Here is a 26958-nt window from a genome sequence, read left to right as displayed (position 1 = left end):
ACTCCATCTCTACTAAAAATACAAAAATTAGCTGGGTGTTGTGGCGTCTGCTTATAATCCCAGCTACTCGGGAGGCTGAGGCAGGAGAATTGCTTGAACCTGGAAGGCAGAAGTTGCAGTGAGCCAGGATTGTGCCACTGCACTCCAGCCTGGGTGGCAGAGCAAGACTCCGTCTCAAAAAAAAAAAAAAAAAAAGTTTTTCAATATGCAGGACTAGGGAAAGAGGAAGATGAAGACAGGTAGATAGAAGACAGGAAGTTGGTGACCAGTGAGGGATACAGCCTTTGGAATAGCATGCTTATCCTCAGTTTGCAGAGAAAAACAGGGCTCAATGTAACTTTAAAAACATGTCTAGGACGAGTCAGAGCCAAGACTCAAATTCAGACTTGTCTGACTCCACTATACCATCCTGAGAAACTAGAGAAAAGACAGAAAATGAAAACATGAGAGGGAAGGAGAGAGCGAGCTGGCTGAGTCAGAGACAGAACTTCTTAGTAGGTCAGCTTGAAATGCCTTTTATGTCTCGAGTGTAGACTGTTCTCACTAATTAGCCACAGTCACTTCCCACCTTCTTGCCATTCAACCCCTTTCCTCTCTGCCAGATACGTCTACAGGCATTTGTAAGTGGTAAAGCACTGCAGCATTAAGGTATGGCATTTTATAACCACATTTCTCAAAACTTTTGTGCTGACAAACCTCACGACCCACTCACCCTTTCATCCCTCCCAACCTGGATTCTTCCTTCAACACTGCAGAAGCTTCACCAGTTACTGCATCCTAACATCACCAAATATGATGGCGTCTGCACAGTTCAACATCAGCCAGACTGTGGGTGACTCTTTCCAGAAAGGCTTCCCAAATCCCAGGGGTTAGACCTGTTTCCAACTCAATAAGGTTTGGGGGAACAAAATAATTCCATTGAACTAGTGCCATCTGGGCCAGGAGTTACTCAAAAACCAATGAGATCCGTTAGCCAACTCCTTATAGGGAAGCCTGAGTCCTTCCATCCCCCTGATCCCTGGGACTCATTCTACTAGAAATATGAAACAAGATAACCTCACTAGGATTCCCACCCTGCCTTCCATGGTCACAACTCAAAATATAAGCTTCCAACTATTCCTTTTCCTCCCAACATGCTCAACTCCATTCTGCTCTGTGCTTCCTCTGTTCAGCCTCGTATCTATTGCTCCCCTCTCCCCCAAACCTTTTCACTGTTTACTCTCCATTCCTCAATCCTGCTTTAAAAACTACCTAAAAGCTAACCTCTGGTGAATTTCCTTCTGGCTCCTTTCCTTAAATGAGACCTTGAGCTCACTGCTTCCCTATAGTATTCTCAAGTGGATATTAGTTTTTCTATAACTTCCTCATACCTTTGACCACTGACAAGTGTCATAAGCTGCCTCCCTTTTCCCCACTACCACTTCAAAACCATTACTGCTCTACTTTTAAGTAAAAACCCCTGTCCCTTGGATTTTAATGCCATCCAGTGACATCTTCCATTACTCTTCTTTTAGCGGTCATTCACTGAACTCTCAATCACTCTCTGTCATTCACTGAAGATGTGGGCACTTGGATTACAGCTGTTGCCTCTATGACATTAGTGCCCATGAGAACAGCTCTAGCCAACCTCTCAGCTCCAATGATCTGCTTCTCCAGTCCACTTCAGACACTAACTCCGGTGGTCACACACTAGATCTTGCCATTGTATGGAATTGTTTGTCCTCTGAAATACAAAATTCATCCCCCTATAAAAATGCTTTTGCAATGATTGTGTCATTCACAGTGTTTTTTACCATGGTTTCCTATGACTTTTCCTATGAAACCCAATGGATACCTCTTATTCCTTATCTTTGCAGCATTTGGCATCATAGACCATGCCTTCCTTCCTGAGGCGCTGCTCTCTTCTTTCGGTTCCACAATCTCCTAATTTTTTTTCTACCCCTCTGGCTGTTCTTTTTATAGATTCTACTTCTACTGATATCTAATATATTGATATTCTGGCCAGGCGCAGGGACTCACACGTGTAATCCCAGAACTTTGGGAGGCCAAGGCAGGAGGAGTGCTTGAGTCCAGGAGTTTGAGACCAGCCTGGGCAACACAGCAAGAAACCATCTCTATAAAAAATAAAAATAGGCCAGGCACAGTGGCTCATACCTGCAGTCCCAGGACTTTGGAAGGCCAAGGCAGGTGGATCACTTAAGGTCAGAAGTTCAAGACCAGCCTGGCCAACATGGTGAAACCCCGCCTCTACTAAAAATACAAAAATTAGTCGGGCGAGGTGGGGGGTGTCTGTAGACCCAGCTACTCGAGAGGCTGAGGCAGGAGGCTTGCTTGAACCCAGGAAGCAGAGGTTGCAGTGAGCTGAGATTGCGCCACTGCACTCCAGCCTGGGCAACAGAGACTCCCATCTAAAAAATAAACAAATAAATAAAAATTAAATTAAAAAAATAAAACATAATAAAATAATAAATAATAACATATTGATATTCTTAGGGCTCCATCTTTGATCTTCTGTTATCACTCTACACATGCTCCCTTAGCTATCTTACCCATTGACAGTGCTCTAATGAACAACTGTATTCTGATGATTTCAAAATCTTTATCTCCAATTCAGATTGCCTTTCCACTTTAGGCCCACATAATCTGGAGTTCGCCTGTACATCCCGCAATCACCTCAAACTTAGCATGTCTAAAACACCATTCACCGTATCTCTCCAAAGTAAATTTTTCTTTCTGATTCTCTATCACAGTGACTGGCACCATTATCCATCTTAGTACTCAAATCCAGAAAAAAATATCGCTGACTCTTGTTTTTCCCATCAGTTCTGGCTAAGTAATTGGTCTCATATCTGCCCACTTTCTCCTACCATCATCTCACATCTGTACCACTGTGGTTCTGATTAGCCTCACTGACAAGGCTGGAACCTTAACAGATACCAGCATTCAGGGAATGAGTAGAGGGAGAGAGGTAGAAGAAAACAAGGAGAAAGTAGGGTCAGGGGAATATAACATTTTGAAAAAAAAGTATTGCCCTCATTCCAGTCTATTCACTACACTGTCATCAGTGTAAGCTTTATAAAAAGAAAATCTGAATTTATCACCTCTTTGTTTAAAACCACTTAATGGCTCCTTATATAAAATAGCACGACTGTGATGTTGTGAAATATATGTTTGATCTTCAACTAGATTCCTGGCAGCCAACTCCTAAAATCCTTAGAATCTCCAAAGTGATGTCTTTTTTGTAGAGTTGACCGATAGCTGGCAGACCCTTGGGTAGCTTTAGGATAGGGACTGGTCACTGGAAAGACCAAGACCCGATTAGGGAGGGGAGAGGGGCTGAAGGTTAAGTTGATCACCAGAAGGTTAAGTTGATCACCAGTGGCCAATAGTTTAATAAATCATGCCTACACAATGAAGCCTCTGCAGAACCCAGAAAGATTAGGGTACAGAGACCTTCTGGATAGCTGAACTCTCATGGAGGCTTCTGGAGGAGGATTGCCTGGGATGGGCATGGATGCTCTGTGCCCCTTCACACATTCACTGATGCCTCCACCTTGGAGAACTCATCCTTACTCCCACCTGCTTTGATTTGGATAACCTCTTCCTTTGTGCCTCCATATACCCACAATAAATTCCTTTATTTATTAGTGTGTCCCTCACAAATCCACAAGGTCAATGCAGTCAAGAGTATGACTTTTAGCTGTATTTCCGATGCTTGCAATACTGTCCACTATACCCTCCTTCTTGAAATTGCTTCTTCCCTTAACTTCCATGACAGTGTGTAATTTTTTCCAGATGCTCTGCATTCCTATAAGCTGCTTCCCTTCGTTCCTTAATTTCCTGTTCCTCTTCTCATCCCAAAAGGCAAAAGTCTCATCATCAGTCCTCCTCTCTTTGTGTATTTGCTCTTTTGGTTGCCTATTCCTTGTCTTCTAAACTCTATGTGCTGAAGACCCTGAGATCTACACGTCCAGCTCACAGCTCCCTTCTGAGCACAGATTTCCTTTTAGATTGCCTACTGCTCATTTCCCTTTGGAGATTCTGTCTCACCTGGGACCTCAACATGTCTGAAACAGGACTCCTCCTCTTTCTTTCCAAACCAACTTCTTCTCCTATTTCTGTTAATAGAGCTACAATTCTCCTCGTCAGTCAAACTCAAAACCAGTTATGTTTGGCCCCATCCTTTCCCTCCTCATGCTCACATTACCAAGAGGTGAACTCTTCTTTGTTACTGATTTTCACATTCCTCTCCATTCTCATTGTCACTACCATAATGTTGTACTTGATTACTAATTGCTAACTAGATTCTTGCTCAGTGCTTGGCTCTTGATCAGCACCACCTGCATCAGCTTGGCTCATGTTAGAATGCAGAGGTTCAGGTTTAACCCCAGACTTGCTGAGTCAGGTCTCCAGTCACCTTGTCTGCTCACTGAAGTTTGAGAAGCATTAGGCCAGGCCACATCAATAAATTCTTTGGCTCACACCTATAATTCCAGCACTTTGGGAGGCCGAGGTGGGAAGATCATTTGAGGCTGGGAGTTTGAGGCTGAGGTGAGCCATGACTGCACCACTGCACTCTAGCCTGGGTAACAAAACGAGACTCTGTCTCAAAACAAACAAACAAAAAATTCTTAAGTGGAATCCCTGACTCTAGTCTCTTCTTTCCTTTCATACATCCTACAGACCACAGTGATATGAATTTCTTCTGATCATATCATTTTCTCTCAGCTCAAATTTAATGACTAATGACTGTACTCTCCAAGGAATAAAATTCACATTTCTTTCTTTTTTAGGGACAGGGTCTTCCTTTGTCACTCAAGCTGGAGTGTAGTTGTGTGATCATGGCTCACCTCAGCCTCAAACTCCTGGGCTCAAATGATCCACCCACCTAGCCTCCCAGGTAGCGGGACTGCAGGTGTATGCCACCATGCTCAGCTGATTTTTAAATTTTTTGTAGAGATGAGGTCTTGCTATGTTGCCCATGCTAGTCTTGAATTCTTGGGCACAAGTGATCTTCTGACTTGGCCTCCCAAAGTGCTGAGATTATAGGTATGAACCACCATACCCTGCCCAAGGTCCACATTTCTTAGAAAATGAGGCTCTCAGCCACCTACCCAATCTATTTCCCCAGACTTGTATATGCTGTTTCACTAATATATTCTGTATTTCAGGTCAACAGAACTAATATATTCTATATTTCAGGTCAACAGAACTAGAACTAATATATTCTGTATTTCAGGTCAACAGAACTATGGCACTAGTGGGAAAGAATTTTAACTAAGAATCGCTTTTAGCAATGGCATAAGTTGGTTCTGTAACCTCAGGCAAAATGTTTGTCCTCTCAGATCTTGGATTTCTCCTCTGCAAAATAAGGAAGTTAGACCAGGCTAGTGCTTTAAAGATTTTTTTACCGCAGTCTACAGTAAGAAATATATATGTATCTGGTATTCACATCCATACATTAAAAATATAAGTACAGTTACAATTGGAGCAAAAGTTGCAGAAAATAATATTTGTTCTTTCAAAATGTAATGCATGCTAATATTTTCTATTCTCTTCTCATTTATTTATTTCATTCTTAAAAACGCAGGTTGCTAACCACCATATTGATTTCAAAACGCACTAATGGAACCTAGAGATTGCAAAACACTGTGTTTCCTCTAACCCTAACAAGCCATGACTTTTGGGTCCTCTTCCCCGAACATATCCTCTATTTCCCTACCTTGTACCTTTGCTGAAAACATTTTCTCTCCCTGTAACATGCTCTCCTATTCCAGACTCTTGAAATACAGTGTGTTTAAGATCTGAAATTTCTTTTTTTTTTTTTTGAGACAGAATCTCGCTCTGTCACCCAGGGTAGAGTGCAGTGGCAGGATCTTGGCTCACTGCAAGCTCCACATCCTGGGTTCACGCCATTCTCCTGCCTCAGCCTCCTGAGTAGCTGGGACTACAGGCGCCTGCCACCATGCCCGGCTAATTTTTTTTTTCTTGTATTTTTTTAGTAGAGACGGTGTTTCACTGTGTTAGCCAGGATGGTCTCGATCTCCCGACCTTGTGATCCACCCACCTTGCTTCCCACAGTGCTGCGATTACAGGCGTGAGCCACCGTGCCCGGCCTAAGATCTCAAACTTCTTAAAACTAGAAGATATCTTTGATGCCCTTGCACATCTATAGTACTAGATTGTATTTCTTTCTTGACATTCTACACAAGTGTACTGTAATAGTATTGGTGCCTATTTCTTATCTCTTGTTTTTGGCTGTACTCCCTTGAGGGCAGGGATCATATCTTTTATGCCTAGTTTTCCTTCGAAGCATTTAGCACAGTGTCTGCTATGTGAGAGTCACTCAAGCCTGAAAATCTCACTCTCTCACAGTTATTCTTTCTCCAACCATTCTTCTATTTAATCAACACCTCCAGGTCCTTGAACCCTTCCACTCTCTTCATAACTATCAGCAAGCTGCTTATCTTCACTTCCTTCGCTCAGATTAGACTCAGACTAGATACCACTGGCCAACACCTTAACTTCTGTCTTGATAATCTCTTCAACTCTCTTGCCTACCTGTCTCTTCCTTTCATATGTCTGGCAGAACTTCAACTCTGACTCAATCCAACTGTCTACATTCTCTGCTCCTCTATTCAAATTGCCAAGCATTACCATAAAAAAAAATCCCACGATTGTACAGATAATGTAATGGTCTTCACCCTTACCAGGGTCCTTAACACATCATGAAACATTCCTATTTGGTTTCTCTAGTTAGCTCCCTATCCCATTCTCCACACAGCTCACTGGTATTTTAATTTTTTTTTTTTTTTTTCACTCTTCTCAACCCTTTGTTCTCAAACATTCCTTTCCAAAACCTTACTTCCAAGACTGGGTTAGGTTCCCTTATTATGTGTTCCCACAGTATTCCTAGTTACTACGGCCATAGGCTTTAGCACTTTGATTCTCACCACCTATTTATTAATTATAGCACAACTTACATTTTTTTTTTTTTTTTTGAGATGGAGTCTTGCCCTGTCACCCAGGCTGGAGTGCAGTGGTGCGATCTTTGCTCACTGCACCTCCACCTCCTGGGCTCAAGCAATTCTCCTGTCTCACCCTCTTGAGTAGCTGGGGTTACAGGCATGTGCCACCACACCTGACTAATTTTTTGTATCTCTAGTAGAGACAGGGTTTCACCATGTTGGCTAGGCTGGTCTCAAACTCCTGACCTCATGATCTGCCCACCCTGGCCTCCCAAAGTACTGGGATTACAGGCGTGAGCCACCGCGCCAGGCTAACAACTTAAATATTTCAAACATACAAAAATTAGTATCATTTACAGTATCTTAAGATAAACTTCCTTTGAATAGGAGCTTCCTTTCCAGTACTTTGAGGTCTATGAGATGTATTTAGAAAATTTACTACTGTGGAAAATGAAGACTGCTTACACCAAATGTTGGGGAGAGGGAAGGGCCTGTGATTTTTCTTTTTGATCAATTGCTGTAACACTGTCCTTCAGGTAACTGAGGGAGTTTCACATTTTCTTTAGACATCATTAGGCGCTGAAGCTCTTGAAGGATAACTTTGATGATATATGAATTCTGACATTTTGCTAGCACTGATATAGCTCTTGGGTTCACCATTCCATTAGAACTATTAACTCCATTCATATTAATTTTTGTTACAAATCTTACAAAGGGGAGTGCTTCTGGGTATTTAGGTCCACATTCTATTTTAAGGCTATATATTCTGTTTTCATAAATTGCCTGAGCCCATGGTGGCTGCCATCTTGCGTTGCTGTCGCTTGAAGGGTGGCCCTCACTGCCTATTTAAGTTCATATATCTTACTGGACTTTAAGCTCATTGAAAATAAGAAACACAACTTATTCATTATTGAAACCCCAGAACTTATTACAGCACTAAGTACTCAATAAATATTTCTTAAATGAATGAATAAATGAATACATAAATAAATATTAGTTAAATGAATAAATATATCATATACAAATTTCATATGGTTATTTTAAGAGCCAATCAATTAATTAATGCCAATAAAACCTTAGGGAATGAAAAGTATGAAATATAAATGGTTTCTAAAATTTATAACATGTAGAATTATAGCTAGTTAAAAGTTTATTATTATTTCTATTCTAATGACTGGAAAAATAGGAATTAGGGCCACATATATAATAGGATCTGCTAGAACAAGTATTGCAGACTTCATCACAGACCGCAGTAATCTGATAGGAAGAAGGTATTTATTTTACGATGGCCTAGCTTTAGTTTTTTCCTTTTAGTATAATTCTCCTTCACTTGTTTATTCATCTAAAGACACATTTGCATGTGGCCATGACTGACAGCATTAGGTTGCTCAGAAAACATTGCTCTATATCTTAAGGGGCAACTCAGCAACTCTTTTTCTTTTTTCTTTCTTTCTTTCCTTTTTTTTTTTTTAAAAAAGAACAAAAACAAAACTTTTCTCTGGAATATCAGTGATGTCCATCCTCTTATTTAGTATCATAGGACTTTGCGTTGTGAGGCAGTCTGTTTCAGAACTCTCCTTCTGTGGGCAAGCCAGGAGAGGGTCCTGACCCTTAACGTACTCACTCTGACATTGTGAGGATGAAGCCCTCCTGGATGCTGAGACATATACTGGGCCAGGTCTGTGTGCTAAATAAAACAGCAGAGAAAGAGAAGAGAGTGAATTCAGTGGTGCTTGGATAGTTTCCTAAAGCAGAACATTGACTTGACTGTCAGAAGGTATTACGAAGTACAGAATTTTAAGAAAAAGGTACAAAAGGAATATAACCAGGTTTTCTGAGAACCCACTGTTAAGGTCAAACACAGTGTGTCTTTCTAACTGGTGGCTCTTAGAACAAAGCCTGTTTCTCAGCACAGAGATGCTCATTTTAAATGACTGGCACTGAACACGACGACGCAGGAATTTTTCACTCTCCAAGTGTCCTTGGAGGCAAGTCAAGTACACATACCTTACAAGTTCTTTCTGCTTATTTAAATATTTTTTCTTCCAAAAATACAACATGAGTTATTCTTTAGCAAGCTTGCATACAATTTTTAAATATCTTGTGATTTTTACCTTTATTGTCAATGAAAAAAATGTTGGATTCTGCTCAGATAGTGATTAAAACTAGATTAAAAATAAGTGCAAAGGCTTTATTTAGGAGGTAAACTCAAGATCCTCATTTATTATTGCTGATGAGGGGAAAAAGGACAGCAAAAGTCATGGGTAAGGAAGCAGGACCAAAGACGGATGTGGGAACAATAAGGTTCTACTAATCACAATAATGAATATTTCCATGATACTTTCCACATTGTGTAATAAAAGTTTTATCATGCCATAAAATATTAACAGATTCATTATACAAGTACCAGGCTATTTTTCTCATGTGTTGTAAAATGCTCGAACAACTCACCATGTATTCAAAAACGAATGTCAGTGTCTCTTTGGTGTGGATTATGTCATGCAGAAGCACAATATTGGCATGTTTCAAACCCTTCAGGAGAGAAGCTAGAAAAATTCAACAAAATGTTAAATCCATCATTGATAATGAAAGTGCTGCTCTAAAGATATCAGGCAGTATATATTTTTTAAACATTTCACATCAAACATTCTGGCTATTTTACTGCTGGAAAACAATCTCTTGTTGCAAAAGAATATTTAAAATTACAAAGAACCTTCATTATTTCAAAAATGGCAAAACATTGCATTTACACAACTTATTGTTCCTACAGGCTACAGTAGTTGCAAAAAATATGTTTCCATTTACCTAATCAATTTCATCAAAGCACTCAGATCACTAAATGCTCCCCTTTGGGAATCTCATCAACCTAGCTTCAGAGCTACAGGAGGAGAGGCCTGAGAGATAAAGTGCTTTGGACGAGTAGGAAATGGAGTGTTCTGCCTTCTAAAGCAGGATTTTGTGACACATGACCAGTCTCCAAAATTCTAACTCTCACAAGCGGTCAATAAGGCCGGTGGATATGATTGGTGGGAGACAGGGATAAGAGCATGGGGTAAAGAACTGTTGAAACATGATAGAGACTGGAGAGGATTTCCTAAAGGTAATGTTGCAAACCTCTGTGGAAAGGAGAAAATGTGAACTTGAAAAGAGGAGTCAGCCAAACTTGGGGAGCCCAGGGAGGTGAAAGTGGAGAAGGCTGAGGGCTTTCTCTCGCCTCTTCAGTAATAGGTTACTAAAGGCAGCCTTGAAGGGAAGAAGTCATCACAAAAGGCCAAGTGGTTGGGAGGGGTTTGAAAGTCTGTCTTTGAGCTTCCGGAGATAGGAAGACCTCTGGCTTCAGGAAAGCAGAGACTAGAAAAGGTACAATAAAGAGACCATGAGGCCTGGGCACGGTGGCTCACACCTGTGATCCCAGCACTCAGGGAGGCCGAGATGGGTGGATCACCTGAGGTCAGGAGTTTGAGACCAGCCTGGCCAACATGGTGAAACCCCGTCTCTACTAAAAATACAAAAACTAGCTGGGTGTGGTGGGGCATGGTGGTGCACACCTGTAATCCCAGCCACTCAGGAAGCTGAGGCAAAAGAATGCTTGAACCTGGGAGGCGGAGGTTGCATTGAGCTAAGATTGCACCACTGCACTCCAGCCTGGGTGACAGAGCAAGACTCCATCTCAAAAAAAAAGATGATGAGGCTCACTTCAGGGCATCCCTGCATGAATAAATCGTGTCAAAGCTTAAAGGAAAGGAAAAGTAAAGGATAAAAACTCAAAGCAGCATTCTGTAGCCTATGCCTGCATATCATGAATCTCCTGCACCAACTCCCTCCCAGTGTAGAATTCCATAAGATTAGAAACAAACAACTGAAATACTCCCTTAAATTTAGGAACAAAATTATTTTCTTCAGTCATCAACCTATTTTAGTGAATCTGTCATTTTGCCCTCCTGACAGAAGGGATTTGACCCTCCCTTCTAGTAGGGGCACTTCTATTTTCCCCTGGGGAAACAACCGTCTTCTTCCTCAGACCATGCTCATCTGGCAGGGCTGACCCTGCCTCTACCCAAGAGTGGGCATGTGACCCAGAGCTGACCAATCAGAGCACGGCACTCCCCTATGCCTAGTGATTGGTTCTGAGACAGGCACAAAACCCAAGTTTGGCAGAGCCCTGTTTTGCTGGTGCCATTAGAAAAGAAGTGCTTTCTTTTCTATTGTGAGAGCTAAACTTGTAGGATTTAGCTAGGAGTTGCTGGGGTCAGATTACCAACACCTGGTGACAGCATGCCTGGGAATAAAATGAAGGCACGGCAAACCAGTGTTGGGTAATGAGAGACATGGCTTCCTGGTGGTATTTCTTATGCCCTACCAACCTGTAGTTATCAGATCTGGGAGCCAGTGAATTGCTCTCTTTACTTGTCAGTTTAAGCTGACTTACACCAAAGGAGCTCCATCACACCTGTTAACCCTATTTGCTGTAATGACTAATGCTCTAATTTTTACTTTTTGCCCCCAGAGTCCTTATGGGCTAAATTTATTATTTCACTTTTACAAATGTGTTGCTTTGTAAATGTAATAAACAACTTCTCAGGCATCTGTTTAATCTCCCTAGTCTCAGACTAAAGGCCACATGGGAATTGAGGGAGTGACTTTCCCCCTTTTTGAGATGCTGCCACACCACCTAGTACCACACTCAGCCAAGAGTAAGCACTTAATTTGTCAAACATATTTATTGAGTGTCTTAAGGAGAACTGTCTGTGGAGCCAGAAGCCCTAATATGAATCCTGGCCCTGTCACTTCCTATCTGAGTAAGCTCTGGAGAGTATCTCAACCCAAGTCTCAATTCATTCCTTAGGAAAAGAGACATCGTCTTTTCTGACTTACTTCATAGGGTTGCTATGAGGATGGAATCAGATACCATTTGTGGAACCTTGGTAAATGTAAAGCATTACAGAGGCAAATTAGAATTGGTATCCCTTCCCTCTTCTTGCCAGCTTCTTGCCCCTGCCTTTCACCTTGAACCCCACTAAACCTCTACTCTCAGTCTTAAAATCTTGTTTATGGTATGTTTCTGCTAGAGTCTTAAACACCTTCCATATTTTCTGACCATCAGTTGAGAATGCTTATACTTTATGTGTATTTTTATTTATAAATTATCTCATACATTTCTCTCTTTCCCCCACCCCTATGTTGCGAAGCATATAGCAAAATTAGATTTCAAAAGGATATGGTAAAACTGAAATTGCTAAGAATATTGTTAAGATATTTTAATTTTATGATTAATATAATTTTAGTCTCACCTAACTATATTACTAAAACTCCAGATGCTTCTTTATAAATCATGATGGCATGTTTTGTTCATTATGATGGCCTCATGCTCTCATTTGCTAAAATGGTCAAGGAACAATACCTACTTGGGATGAGGCTTCCTGCTAACAATACTGGATATAAACTTCATGTCGTTTTCTTGATAATTCTAGTTTTTGTAGAAGTAGGAAATGTGTCTGTTTTGTATTTCTCTGTTGTTCACTTACATTGGAATTACTAGTTTTACCCACAACCCACAGTTTCTTTGCAGAAATCTTTTTAACCATTCATCCAACTTTTTATCACATACAGATCTATTGGCATTACCTTCCAGATTGTCCAGAACCCCTCCCTTCTTGCCATACCTTCTGCCAGCACCCTGGACCAAGCCACTATCATATGTTGGTTGAATTATTGCAAATGCCTCCCAACTGCCTGCTTCCCCGCTTCCTTCCTACGGCCACTTATTCACAGGACAGCCAGACACTGCTATCCTTCTCAAATGAGTTAGGGCATATGCCTCCTGGTTCCAAACCCTCCAGTGGCCTCTCAACTCATGCAGAGTAAATTCAAAGGACTTGTGATTTCCTGCCCACTGTGTTGGCTGTGCGCATCGTGACCTGTCATCTCCTCACACTCCCATCTTTGCTCACTTGGCTTTAGCCTCATTGGCCTCCTAGCTGTTCCTTAGACACACTTGCAAACACACTTCCACTCCGTGGTCTTACACTTCTCATTGTCTTTTCCTGTAACCCTCTCTTCTCACATCTCTGCCTTCATTCTTCCTCACTTTCTTCAGAGCCTCCGTTCAAATGATACACACAGGTACAGACTTCCTTGACCATTCTACATGAAAAAGCAGCCATCTACTCCATCCCATCTCAGCAGCCCTCCACACCATCCCACCTCTACCCCATCCTACCCTCTCTCTCTCTGGGCCCTGCTTTATTCTTTTCCATAGTGCCTGTCACCACCATCTGACATATTATATATAAATATTTGCTTATTGTCTGTCTCCACAATTGAGAATATAAACTCCATTGAGAGCGGGCACTTTTGTTTTTTTGTTTATTGCTATATACCCAGTGCCTAAAACAATGTCTGGCACTCAATAAATATTTATCTTTAAATTAGTGGTCACTAATTACCTAATATCCTTTCTATACCTCTAGTTGGTTGGCAAAGGGTGTTTCTGTTGAAGATGCTTTTATTCCCCCTTTCTTTTAGTTGTCTCCCTCATTAGATTATAAATATTGTAGGCTTTATGGCCATGCCTATTACTGCTTTTCTAGTGCCCTAGAACTACTGAAATCGTTATATGAAAACTGAATTTTGCTGAATAATGAATAGGGAATTCAGATGAAAGAGCAGATGATGTTTAAAGCATTTATCTCACAGTATTGTTTATCATTTTGGTCCATCCACCAGAGGGATCTGAAATGCCTACAGCCTCAGATGTGTGGGTCTTAAACCCAGGAAGAAAAGGTCTTTCTTTCTTCTAATTTTAAGGACATTTTATAAACTGCACAGCAGGATGTGATATCTGTCCTGCAGACTAAACAGTTGAGGGACACAAAAATCAACTGAGAAGGGCAAAGATCCTAAAATTAGCATTCTGAGTCTCATAAAATAGTGTTTTTTATTATTCATGTATCCTATGTATACTTATTTTTGTTTTTCTTCAAATAAATGACACAAAAGTAAATAGGGATATCTTTAAGTCTCCAGAAGAAAGCTGATTCTCCAAAGTCCTAGGATGTGGCTCTATATAATGAAGGCCTGGTAGTCAAAGTCGTCTTTAGGCTGTAAACTCATTGAGGGCATGGATTGAACTTGCCCTTGTCTTTGCATCTCCAGCACTAGCACAGGCCTGGCATGTGGTGCTCAATAAATGCTCATGAATTAATGAAAGTCAGGCCAATTGTAATGAGTTTATGAGGAATCATATAATGAGTCAAGGATGGAGTCCTCCCCAACCTTCATTGGACATTGAATTAAAAAGTGTTTCTAGTCCCTGTTGTTACATTTCCTCTGAACTGAGAATCACAAATCAATGAGTCAAGTTATGCATTCCAAGAAAAGAAATAATTGAAATAATTTTAGATAAATGTTAGAGAAATAGTAAGACAAGTGTCAGATAAGTAGTTGTCTTGGTATTTTTGGAATTGTAATGCTGATCACATACCATTATCCTGGCATTGTTTTGTTTTATAAAGATGTAACTATGCACAGTGGATTTGCTATATTTGTGATGTGATTTGATTGTGTTCAATGGTAGACTTTCTGTCAACCAGGCATACCCTAGACTATTTGTGGTCATTGGCAGTTCAGAGGTTCTAATCAGCCTCCTCCCCTGCCTCATTGTATGACCTTAGAGAGGACCCTTAGCCTATTTTTGGCTCAGTTTTCTCATATATGGATTGGGAATCATTACTTTGTAATGTTTTTCTACTAGAGAATGATCTTAAAAGATTCTTAGCTGAGCTGTTTCTAATTTAAACACTGCAATTACCGGCACTGTAGAATCAATGATAGAATCAGAATTGATGAATATACAACATGATATGTTATTTTATTTAAAATATTTCTTCTGGACACACAAGTGGCCAACAAACATATGAAAAAATTGCTCAACATTACGAATCATCGGAGAAATGCAAATCAAAACCTCAATGAGATACCATCTCACACCAGTCAAAAAGGCTATTATTTAAAAGTAAAAAATTAATGGATGTTGGTAAACTTGAGAAGAAAAGGGAATGCTTACACACTGTGGGTGGGAATGTTAATTAGTTCAGCTACTGTGGAAAACAGTTTAGAAATTTCTCAGAGTGAGGCAGGGCAGGCGAGCCCCAAAACTGAGGCTTAGCCTGGGAGGGTTCTTAGCTTCACCCAGGAAAGAATTCAAGGGTGAGCCTGCAGTGTTAGACAGCAGCTTTTATTGAAGCAGCAGTGTTCAGCAGCAGTGGGTGTACTGCTCCTTGCAGAGCAAGGCTACTGTATAGGCAGTGTGCCCAGAGTAGCAGCTCAGAGGTAGCTCTACAGTTACATTTATACCCAATTTTAATTATATGCAAATTAAGGGGTAGTTTATGCAGAAAGTTTTAGGAAAAGAGTGGTAATTCCAGGTTGTCAGGTTGTTGCCATGGGAAAGGGTGGTAACTTTCAGGGGTTGCAATGGCAATGGTAAACTGACATGGCACACTGGTGGGTGTGTCTTCTGGAAAGCTGTCTCCACCCAGGCCCTGTTCCGGCTAGTCCTAAATTTGGTTCAGTGTTCAAGCCCCACCTCTGGAGTCGAGTCCCACCTCCTGCCTCAAAAAAACCAAAAACAGAATTACCATTTGACCCAGCAATTCCATTCCTGGGTATATACCCAAAAGAAAATAAATTGTTCTGTCAAAAAGACACCTAGACTTGTATGTTCGTCACAGCACTCTTCACAATAGCAAAGACATGGACTCAACCTAGGTGCCCAGCAATGGTGGATTGGATAAAGAAAATCGGTACACTGGCATCATAAAATACTATGCAGTCACACACACACACAAAGAACAAAATCGTGTCCTTAGCAGCAACATAGATGCAGATGGAGGCCATTATCCTAAGTGAATTAACGCAGGAACAGAAAACCAAATTCCACATGTTCTCACTTACAAGTGGAAGCTAATAAGTGGGGGTATTGGTTACACCCAGACATAAGATGAGAATAATAGACACTGCACCAGGGACTCCAAAAGGGGAGAGGAAGGGAGGGGGACACAGGTTGAAAAATGACCTATCAGGTACTATATTCACTATTTGGGTGACAGGATACCTCAGCATCATGCAATATACTCATGCAATAAACCTGGACATGTACCCCTTGAATCTAAAATTAAAGATTAAAAAAATACTTCTTCTGCATTTTCCTTAATGTTTATACAAAATGTATCATGAAAAACAGATTTCTATTTTTATATTTACTGTTGCTAAACAAATACTTTAGTTAAGCATTTCCAAATTCATCATAATAAAGTAGAAAGGATTTTAAATAGAATAGATACGGATTCTAACAACTCTGATTACTATCTCTGTGACCTCAGACAAGTTACCTAACCTCTCTGCAGCTGGAATTTCTTTTCTCCAAAACAAAAATAGCACATTTTACTTCCTAGGGTTAGTATAAAGGTTTTTAAAAAATATATTATGTAGGGGGAAAGGGAGATTATGTCATGTGCCTGGTCCTCAAAAAAGATTAGTTATACGACTCCTTCCTAAGAAAAATGCTATTAGCAGGCTGAAAGTCCTCAGTTTAAACCAAAAGTTGACCACTTGAACAAAAATATTTAAAACAATGCACATTATTAAGATATTGCTATAAAGTTCATAAAACTAAGAAATGTTATACTATGTAAAAACATAACACATTAACCTATTCAAATGAAAGTATTTTCTCCTAGTTGTAAAAATAAACACTTAAAATACAATTCTAGAGTCAATTGTGAGAGATTTCTAAGGTACTATGAAGGCCTCTGCTTTTCTTAATTAGCAAAGGAATGAGAGTGGTAGGGAACACATCTATTTTGTGTATTGCTGCGTATCTAGCAGTTCAGCAGAGTGCCTGGTCATAGTAGGTGCTAAATGAATATTTCTAGAGTGGGTGTATAGAAAGCATACAAATTTTTGAATCAGAGAGATTTGGTTTGAATCACTGCCATATAGTGGAATAATATTAATAATATCTACCTCTAAGGGTTATTAAGAGGATTGAAATAAGTATGAAAAGCACCTGACACATGTATTAAGATATATTTCCCTTGGGAGGCTGAGACAGGTGGATCACCTGAGGTCAGGAGTTCAAGACCAGCCTGGCCAACATGGTGAAACCCCGTTTCTACTAAAAATACAAAATTAGCCCGGTGCGGTGGTGTATGCCTGTGATCCCAGCTACTCGGGAGGCTGAGGCAGGAGAATTGCTTGAATCCCGAAGGCAGAGGTTGCAGTGAGCCGAGATCGTGCCACTGCACTCCAGCCTGGGCAACAAGAGCAAAACTTCATCTAAAAAAAAAAAACAAAAAAAACAAAAAACATATATTTCCCTTAGTGCTGTTCATACTTTTGCTAGTTTCATAATATCACATGTTAAGGTCAAATGAAAATAGTACTCCAAATGACCAGACTAGTAAATTGCCACATGTATTCTACCTGTATAGAAAGAGACCATATATGTAGTAAAATCATACTTAATAAATCTTTGGCTGCTATAGCATCAGGGCAGCCAAATTGTTCAGGAAAAGCAATTCCTGCTTCAAGGCTGTTTAAAGAAGGCTGCATTACTTGTTCAGTTTTCCTGCACGTGCCTTTCGGTTGCCTTTTTAGCTAGTGACCCTGGATTTTAGCTAATGAACTCCAGCTGTTCTTATTTTGCCTTCCAGCCCTTCTCATTTAACCTCCTGTCTCCCTGGTCTCACATCCTTAAAGTTCTTACAGGAAAAATGGGACAGTGCCAAAGTTTCCAAATGAAGCCTCATATCTTCTTGAGGGGAGAGGGCTCTTTTAACAAGGGCTCCAAGCTTTTATAGTGGTGTAAAAAGAAACATTCATTGTTGGAAATTGGATTCCTAACAACCTCCAATGTGTCAGAAATCCTCTTGTGGTTTTTAATATTACACAAGCAAAGCATTCGGTAAGGTAAGTCCATAAAACAAACCAAGAAAGTCCACAGTTGACTACTAAATGTAATTGTAAACACCTGTGATGGAGAGGCAATTCCTCCGTAAATATGCAATGAAAGAAACATTTAGCATACAGAACAAAACGGATCCAGCTTTTCTGAACCATGCTGAGAACCATCTGTTAGCAAACCTGGCAAAAGGTTTCACTGTTACAGTTAAATGTCAACCTGAAAAACTTGGCTGTGGGCAATATCTAAGCAAAGCCAATCTTCAGCAATTGACAAACTCAAGCTCACAAAGGAGACCTTCCTCTTATGCAGGTGACCTGGGAATTTCTATTACGTTCACAAATACTCTTTAACCTACCCATACATCTCTTTCCAAATCTGATCATCCTTTCATGGAGACCATTAATAAGTACATTAGTTAATGCAGTTTCCATTACATTAAACATTTAAAACCATGCCTTCTCCCAGAATGCACCTGATCCTACCAGGATGAATCTCTGGCTAAACCAATAGCCCATTTGGCCCTCCAATTAAATTCAAAATGATGTATTTCCCAGGGGCTCTGAAAGACTTTTGGAAAGGATATCAAATTCAGTTATAAACTCATTTTCCAAATTGCTTTTTCCATGCCTGTTTGCATAACCCATCCTTACAAGCTCATTTCAAAATCTACTGACTCCATCAGTCACACTGAGACTAACTTGTTCTCTAAAATCTTAGTTTATGTCTTTTATACACTTGTGACTTGAATCATGTGCTCTGTTAAGACTACAAATGACAGAACGAAGATACGGGTTTCTCTTCTCATCCTTCACAGCATCCAGCAGCATAATCTGCATATAGCATGTGCTTAGTAAAGAACAGAAAATAAGTAGTTAAAAGTGGGAGAAAATAAGGCCAGGGAAGTGCCATTTCTCTGGGATTTTGCTGAAATGCACAGCAATCCTATCATCATCTTATTTCAAATGGCTCATGCAATAAAGGTTGATAAATTATATTTTTAATGATTCATTTCACTATGTTGGCTTTATATTTTATATTATAAAGTATTAGTTATCTTGATGGTAAATAAGACATTACCCAGGAAAAGAAGAATGGAATAATAATGGTCAACATTTGTTGAACTCTGAAAAATGGACTCTGTGATAAATGCTTTATATACATATTCTTGTTGAATCCTCATAACAACTCCATGAAATAGGTACTATTATTATCCTCTTTCTGCAATAAACTGAGTCATAAATAGTTAAAGTAATCTACCCAACATCATACCACTAGTGATTGGTGGACCTATGCTTCAAACCCAAGTCCATTTGACACCAGGTTCCTCACCGATTTGCTATACTGCCCAGGGCACAGACAAAATACAGGCAGAACACTAAAAATGCATACCTTCTGGAAAATCTCCAGGTGCTAGCTAACAACATGTTATGTTCAGGCAAATTTCCCAGTAAGAATTTGTGTGATTATATACTTTCTCTTTTATAGGAATTTTCTGAGGTTATATAGGTATAGCCTTAGCACCTAGCATGAGGCCAAACACATGGAAAGTATTAGTAATTGCTCAGTGAATTCATAGTTTCGGTCAAGTGATATAATAGTTTTAAATCTCAATTTCCTCAAAATTAAGTAATAAAATAGCAGTGTAAATGCTCTTGAAAAACTTGTATGAAAAATAAAAATGTAATTATAGTATTCCAGAAGAATCAAAACTAGATGCTGAATGGATCAATGCAATAAATTTTTTACCAAATCAAGGAGTCAAAACAGATCTGTTGGGTCCATTTCTGCTGTTCTTACCTTCTCGGATAGCTGTAAATGGGACTCCTTCTTCTGCATTCATGCTGATGACTTTTAAAGCCACTAGTTGTCCATTTATTCTAGAAAAGAGGGATTGAGGGGCACACACTTATTGAGGTGGTTCTAAGCAGCAATTTATACCAAAGATCAAACAAAAGCAGTTTCACTTCAAAACATATTGTAGCATATAAATCTATAATTTTCTCAAAATAAAAAGTTTAGCGTATATCAATACATATATAACATATATATTCCAAAGCATTTTCCCTCTTTACTAAAGTGATACATATATGTCCATTATAGAAAATTTGGAGCTTATTATTTTTCATCTGACTTATTGTAGTGTTTTGTTTTTTGTTTGTTTGTTTGTTTGTTTTTGAGACAGAGTCTTGCTCTGTTGCCCAGGCTGAAGTGCAGTGGCACGATCTCGGCTCACTGCAACCTCCACCTCCCGGGTTCAAGCAATTCTCCTGCCTCAGCCTCCCAAGTAGCTGGGATTACAGCCACCATGCCTGGCTAATTTTTGTATTTTTAGCAGAGATGGGGTTTCGCCATGTTGGCCAGGCTGGTCTCAAACTCCTGACCTCAGGTGATCCGCCCACCTCAGGCTCCCAAAGAGCTGGGATTACAGGCACGAGTCACCATGCCCAGCCTTGTAGTGGTCTTCTGACAGTTTCCCTGCTGAGACACTTGCACTCCCACTATTTATTCTCAGCAGAGTAGTTGGAGGCATGCTTTTAAAATGACCATCAGGACAAGTCACTTTTCTGTTCAAAAACCACCATATCTCCATGCATTACTCAGAATAAAAGCCAAATTCTTACAGCGGGCTTCTAGGTGCTACCTGATCTTCCCAGGTCACACCACTAGCTCTCTCTCTCTCTTCATTTCCTCCTACTGTCCCTTCATTTGTCATTTTATTCATTTCTCAGCTAAGTGCCTAGAATAGAGAAGATTTTAATGCAGGTATAAATCCATTGTTTTTAATACAGTGGGATTAAAATCATATTGTTAGTAACCTTTTTTCCTCCATGTAACTTTTCTCTTATAGTTAATTCTTGTATGATCCAATATTTAATAATGATTTAACATTTAATCATATAAATATACTATACCGTATTTAGCCAATTTCAAAAGCCTTTTCGTTGTTTCTAGCTTTGGGCTATTACAAAAATACTGTGATGATCATACTTGTTGACAAATCTTTTCAGAAAACCCCAGTTATTTCCTTAAAGTGGTGGCAGCATTGCTGATTCAAAGGGTACGCAATGCACGTGTTTTTATTGATTTGCACTCGTGTTCCCAAACTGTCCCATGGAGTAATGGTACACTAACTGGTCATGAGAATGGCCATTCTCCCATTCCCTCACCAACATGGGGCAGGTTTTGTTTTGGGGGCTTTTGGACTTTCCTTTTTAGAACAGTCTTAGATTTATAGAAAAATTGAGAATGCAGTACAGAAAGTTCCCACATATCTCCCATCTAGTTTCCTCTATTGTTAATATCTTACATTAATATGATATGTTTGTTATAATTAATGAACAAATATTGGCACATTATTACTAACTAAAGTCCATAGTTTATTAGGATTTCTTTAGTTTTTACCTAATGCCTTTTTTGTTTTTGGTCCAGGATCTCATTCAGGATTACATTTAGCTGTCCTGTCTCCTTAGGCTCCTCTTGACTGTGACAGTTTCCCAGATTTTCTTTGTTTCTGATGACCTTGAGAGTTTTGAGGAGTACTAGTTAAGTATTGGGTAGGATACCCATCTCTTGGAACTTTTCTGATATTTCTCTTATGATTAGACTGGGTTATGGGTTTGGGGGAGGTAAAGTACCATTTTTATCACATCATATTAAGAGTGCATACCATCAGCCAGGCGTGGTGGCTCACGCCTGTAATCCTAACACTTTGGGGGGCTGAGGTGGGTGGATTGCCTGAGCTCAGGAGTTTAAGACCAGCCTGGGCAACATGGTGAAACCCCGTCTCTACTAAAAATACAAAAAACTAGCCAGGTGTGGTGGCATGCGCCTGTAATCCCAGCTACTCAGGAGGCTGAGAGAGGAGAATCACTTGAACCTGGGAGGTGGAGGTTGCAGTGAGCTGAGATCACACCACTGCACTCCAGTCTAGGCAACAGAGCAAGACTCCATCTGAAAAAAAAAAAAGTGCATACCATCATCATGATTTATGACTTTTGATGTTGACCTTAATCACCTGTCTGAGACAGTGTTGGTCAGGTTTCTCTACTATAAAGTTACTCTTTCTCTCCCTTTTTCATACTGTACTTTTAGAGAAATGCCACTATGAATGACCCACACTTAAGGAGTGGAGAGTTTTGCTGTACCTCTTTGAAGGTATATTATCTACATAAATTATTTGTATTTATTTGGCATGAAAGATTTGTTTCTTCTCTCCCATTTGTTAATGTATTGAATAATTTATTTATATCAGTATGAACTCATAGATATTTATTTTATACTTTGGGTTATAATTTAACACCACTTTTTTTGGTTGCTCAAATTTTTGCAGCTTTGTCCTTTGGAAGCTCTTTCAGTTGGCTCCTGTGTCCCTCTGAGATAGCCCTATCATGTGGGTTTGCTTTTTGCTTTCATCTTCATTTTTTTGGCCTATTTGAAAGGTAAAAAGGTTTATCACATTTCAATTTACATTTCCTTAACCATATGTGAAACTGACTTTTCATACGTTTATGGATCTTTTCTGTTTTTCTTGTGATTTGCTGATTTGCCCACCTTTTTATTGAACTATTTTGCACATACTTTTCCCCAGTTTCTTTTGTTTGCCTTATCATGTCTTTTAAATTTTGTTTAAAAGTTTTATGATGTATTTTCCTCAGAACATGGTTCCGTGAAATTCTCCCCTAAACCTTGCAAAAAGTTTTTTGGCAAGGTTCGTGTGCAGTGGTGTCGATCTCAGCTCACCGCAACTTCCACCTGCAAAGTTCAAGTGATTCTCCTGCCTCAGCCTCCTGAGTAGCTGGGACTACAGTTTTATAAATAAGGTAACAGTTGAACCGGGAATCTGACGGAGGGGAGGAGTCAGCTGTGTGCATGAACAGTGGAAGGCAGCTCCAGGCAGAGGGAGCAGCAAGTTAAAAGTCCTTGACTGAGGCAGGAGCAGTCCTGGCATTGGAGCAGGAGAGGCGAAGGAGAGATGAGGACAGAGAGCAGCTGAGTGTGTGCTGGGGAATGGAGGGTAGGGATTGTATAGGGTCTTGTAAATGACCATTCCAGGGACTGTTTTGTATTAGATATTTACAGGATATTTGTATTAGAAAATCTAATAGAGCAAAGATGTCAATAATTCTCTAATTTAGAGTTTTGATATATTCTAAAAATAGTCTAAAGCAACAATAATTAAAATCAAGGCTGGGTGCGGTGACTTATGCCTGTAATCCCAGCACTTTGGGAGGCTGAGGTGGGCGGATCACTAGGTCAGGAGATTGAGACCATCCTGGCTAACACGGTAAAACCCTGCCTCTACTAAAAAACTACAAAAAATTAGCCGGGCGTGGTGGCGGGCACCTGTAGTCCCTAGTCCCAGCTACTAGGGAGGCTGAGTCAGGAGAATGGCGTGAACCTGTGAGGCAGAGCTTGCAGTGGAGCTTGCAGTGAGCCGAGACGGCGCCACTGCACTCCAGCCTGGGCAACAAAGCGAGACTCCATCTCAAAAAAAAAAAAAGGCAGCACAAATATAAGAAAAGATAGATTAAGGAAACATGATTTTTTAAAAAGATTAGAACAGAAACAATTTCAAGTAGTCATGAGATCTAATATGTAATCACGGCAGCATTTCAACCATCAGAGAAAAGAAAATCTAGTAAATGGAGCTGGGATGATTGTGAATAAATTCCCAATATATAAAAGAGTTAAATGAAAAAGAAAACATACAGTAACTAGAAGAAAAGATGAGTGAATTCTGTGTAAACTTTGGGCTAGAAAGGTCTGTTTGTGTGGGACAAAGTCAGAACTCAGAAGGGAAGATCAGAAGTGTTCATGGTACCCATGTATCCAAGTATGTTCCAGGGTGCCCCAGATCTGAGCCATCTTGAAACAGTTACCATGGCCAAACTGATATGAGGAATCTTAGAATAAAATCAAATGTGGTCTTTTATTGCAGATATTCTCAGCATTAAAAAAAGTTAATATACGCCATGACTAAAACAGATTAAGAAAGTATAAAGGGCCAGGGCAGGAGAATCGCTTGAACCCAGGAGGTGGAGGTTGCAGTGATCTGAGATCGTGCCACTGCACTCCCTGAGTGACAGAGTGAGATTCCATTTCAAAATAAATAAATAGATAAATAATAAAATAAAATAAAATTGTATGTCCCCTACAATCTTGTTTTAACAAGTAAAAATAATAATAACAGCATAAATACTAAGATAAATAATGAATATTTAGTCTCGTAGTAGTTATATAAAATTTTTCTTTTTTCTTTTTTTTTGTTTTTGGCCAGTTAAATGAAGCAGTGGGAGTGGAGAAGGAACAAAGAAATCTGTAGCTGGTTGTGATCAAGTAGTAAATACCACTGCACTTGGATCAGCTATATTTTTAAAATTAATATTTAACCACTATGGAGCCATTATTTTTATCTATTGGAGTAACATAAAGAAAAAACGACCTTCCAACTTTCCCACCTTGACTAAAAGACAAGGGAATTCATGGATCTTTTATATATATTTAACAAAGTTTGTTGTTTACCAAAATTAGTACTTAGCTTTTGGATAAGCAGTATTTTTATTCTCCAGACATTTTGTATATTTTGCAAGTATAAAAAATCTAGGATTCATCATCTTTTGCATGTACCATAATTTGCAGAAACCAACTCCAATTTCTTCTATAAAGGCCAGGTGGAGGAATGAAGCAGCAAACTCCAGGTTGCCATTACAAACCTCTGTCATTGTGATTTAGGGAGGGATATAAAAAACCTGTTAGAGACGCTTTACCAACTGTGCCTCCCACCGGCCTGAAGAGTGGTAATTGTTCTTTGGGTCAGTAGTAGAGAATGTCTATTTTCTTTGAATTCTCTGAATTGAATGCAAGAAGGGAAAGGCTGATAAACATTTAAGTGGGCTGATTTTAATTAGGGCAGGGCAGGTTTGTTTTTCTTTCAAGGCTGTTTAAGTCATCATGTCTCTCTCCCTGTCGGCCATGGTGTCTTGCCCAGGTCCTGAGTGCTATGAACCTCTATGATGTCTCACCTGGCTTTATAATGTGAATTAAGGGGGCAGGACCCTTATCTCTAAAGTGTATCCCAGCTATGTGTCACTCACCTGCTAATCCCCTTGTAAACTGTAGCATAAGAGCCTTCACCCAGCTTCTCCAAGTTCAAGTAAGATGAGGCTGCTCCAAATGGGAGGCTCTTCCTCTGCTTTAGGGGAATGGGGAAAAGGAGTGGGTGAAAGGGAAGAGAGAAAGAGCACTTTTTTTTAGTGTTGACTTTTTTCTCCAGGGAAATTAGACAGCATTTCCAGAGCAGACTTGGGAAGGCTCGCTCAGTAATTGCCCTGGACATAAGGGCCGGCCTCCCTAGACAAGCACACATTAAATTCTTCTTGATCAACATCAGCTGCTCACTCACCCACTGAAAACTCTGCCTCAGATCCTCTTCCTGAAAAGAATCACTGTTACTCCGTGGCCTTTTACTCTTGAACTTCTGGGCACGGACATCCTGACGTCTCCTGGGGTGAAATGAAGTCATGGAACATGATGCTTCTTTTAGGTCTGTTAGCTAGAGAAAAAAGAAAGAGCAGAAATAAAATTTATGCAAAGTAAAGATTCAGTGCCTGGTAAAACAATTTTTTCTTTATTTGCCTCATTTTCACTCTTCACATGTTTTCTAAGCTTCCTGTACCCCCAAAAGGCACTTTTCTTGAAAGATCCCCGAAAAAGACCACAATGGTATCAACTCCTGAAATACTACATTCTTTCTTCACCTAAAAATATGTCTTTAACATTTAGGTTAACCTAAATCTCTTTGATGGATGTTTTCCAACTTTTTTCTGTTTAACTCTGGCTTTTTTTTTTTTTTTTCCTGTCCACTTAATTTATTGCTGTGGGGGAATAATCTACTACTGCATTGCTAATAATCATGAACTAATTACTAAAGTTTCGAATCCATAGCATATCAACTAATACTGCAGCTTGCCTTTTAAATCTCAGCACTGTAATTTAGGACCTTAGAGATTTCGAGAGAACTACTTCAAGCCAAGTGAGTTTCGTGCAACCCAAAGCCAAGGATTATTTTTCCCTTTTGGTTTACAAGAAATTCTCCAAATTTGATAACTACAGCCATAAATTTTCTGTGACTTTAATAGAATTTTCATTTTATTGGTTTAGACCTACCGCAGAAGAATCAGACCCTGCTACAAAAAGGGAGTGTCTGAACTCCTTGGTTTATCAATAGAGAAAGATGCTCTCCTCCTGGGATACAAATACCTTGAACGCAGCCTCCATGGTCTCAGGCTGACTCCTCCGACAGCTGTGTGCCTCGCCTCCCTCTGAACAACGATAGCAGCTGCATCCAGGCTGTACAGTCTTTGCACACAGCTCTTGACCCATAATCTTCTAGGTTCAAGGAGAAAACCCGCACTTGAACCTTTCCCCCACTGCCTCTCCTATCCTTGTTCTCTCCCTTTTTGCCAGAGGTCAGCAGTGTGGAGCTTTCATATGACTCACATGATGACTCTGCCTGGAGCAGCCTCACAACTTCAGCAGTTTTTCCTTATCAGTGCAAGAAACTCCACATCAGACAGGGATTGCTTGCATTCAGATGTGCACAACTGAAAACGAGGCAGCTGCTATTGAATAGAATAAAATTTGGCACAGTTAAGGTTCTTGTTCTGGCCACAAGTTAGTGCTATTGGTATACATAGTTTTTAGGGATTGACATTGCTCATCAATGTAATGATATTTATATGATATCATTGATAGTGATATTGATATTAGGTTTTCCTGGTGCTAAAGTGGACATGTTGAAGACTATTTTTCTCCCTGCCTTTTATCTGAAAGCATTTTGGTTTTCAGACTTTAAAACAAATTTTCTACCTAGCTAACTTTTAGTAGTCATAGAAACCACAGAATCATAAGACAGGAAAAAAGTTGAAGATATCTACTCTATCTCTTTGCCTTCAAACAACAGTGTATCCAATAGTCTTAGAAGGGTTGCCATTCATTCATTTATTCAAAAACTATGTGGTGAGT

At 39.8% G+C, this 26958-nt stretch overlaps 1 protein-coding gene and 1 pseudogene across 2 annotated transcripts in view; both read right to left on the bottom strand.

The window, feature by feature from the left end:
* Positions 1-26557, bottom strand: part of CDK15 (cyclin dependent kinase 15) — a 92117-nt gene extending 65560 nt beyond the window's left edge. Inside the window, exons 1-6 of one of the 2 annotated variants that reach the window (XM_015110670.3) lie at positions 26194-26557; positions 25337-25486; positions 25029-25123; positions 19732-19811; positions 9420-9514; positions 8593-8655 (exon numbers count right to left, since the gene is read on the bottom strand). In XM_015110670.3, coding sequence (XP_014966156.1) covers positions 8593-8655; positions 9420-9514; positions 19732-19811; positions 25029-25123; positions 25337-25486; positions 26194-26316 — 606 coding nt within the window. In that variant the 5' untranslated portion in view covers positions 26317-26557. Of the gene's footprint in view, positions 1-8592; positions 8656-9419; positions 9515-19731; positions 19812-25028; positions 25127-25336; positions 25487-26193 lie in introns of both variants that reach the window. The other variant, XM_015110669.3, reaches the window with a different exon arrangement.
* LOC106992682 (ubiquitin-conjugating enzyme E2 variant 1 pseudogene) lies at positions 7378-8488 on the bottom strand (annotated as a pseudogene).
* Positions 26558-26958: the final 401 nt, after the last annotated feature.

Source organism: Macaca mulatta, chromosome 12 (assembly GCF_049350105.2).
Source record: "Macaca mulatta isolate MMU2019108-1 chromosome 12, T2T-MMU8v2.0, whole genome shotgun sequence".
Classification (NCBI taxonomy): domain Eukaryota; kingdom Metazoa; phylum Chordata; class Mammalia; order Primates; family Cercopithecidae; genus Macaca; species Macaca mulatta.
This window is presented reverse-complemented; position numbering and strand designations above follow the sequence as displayed.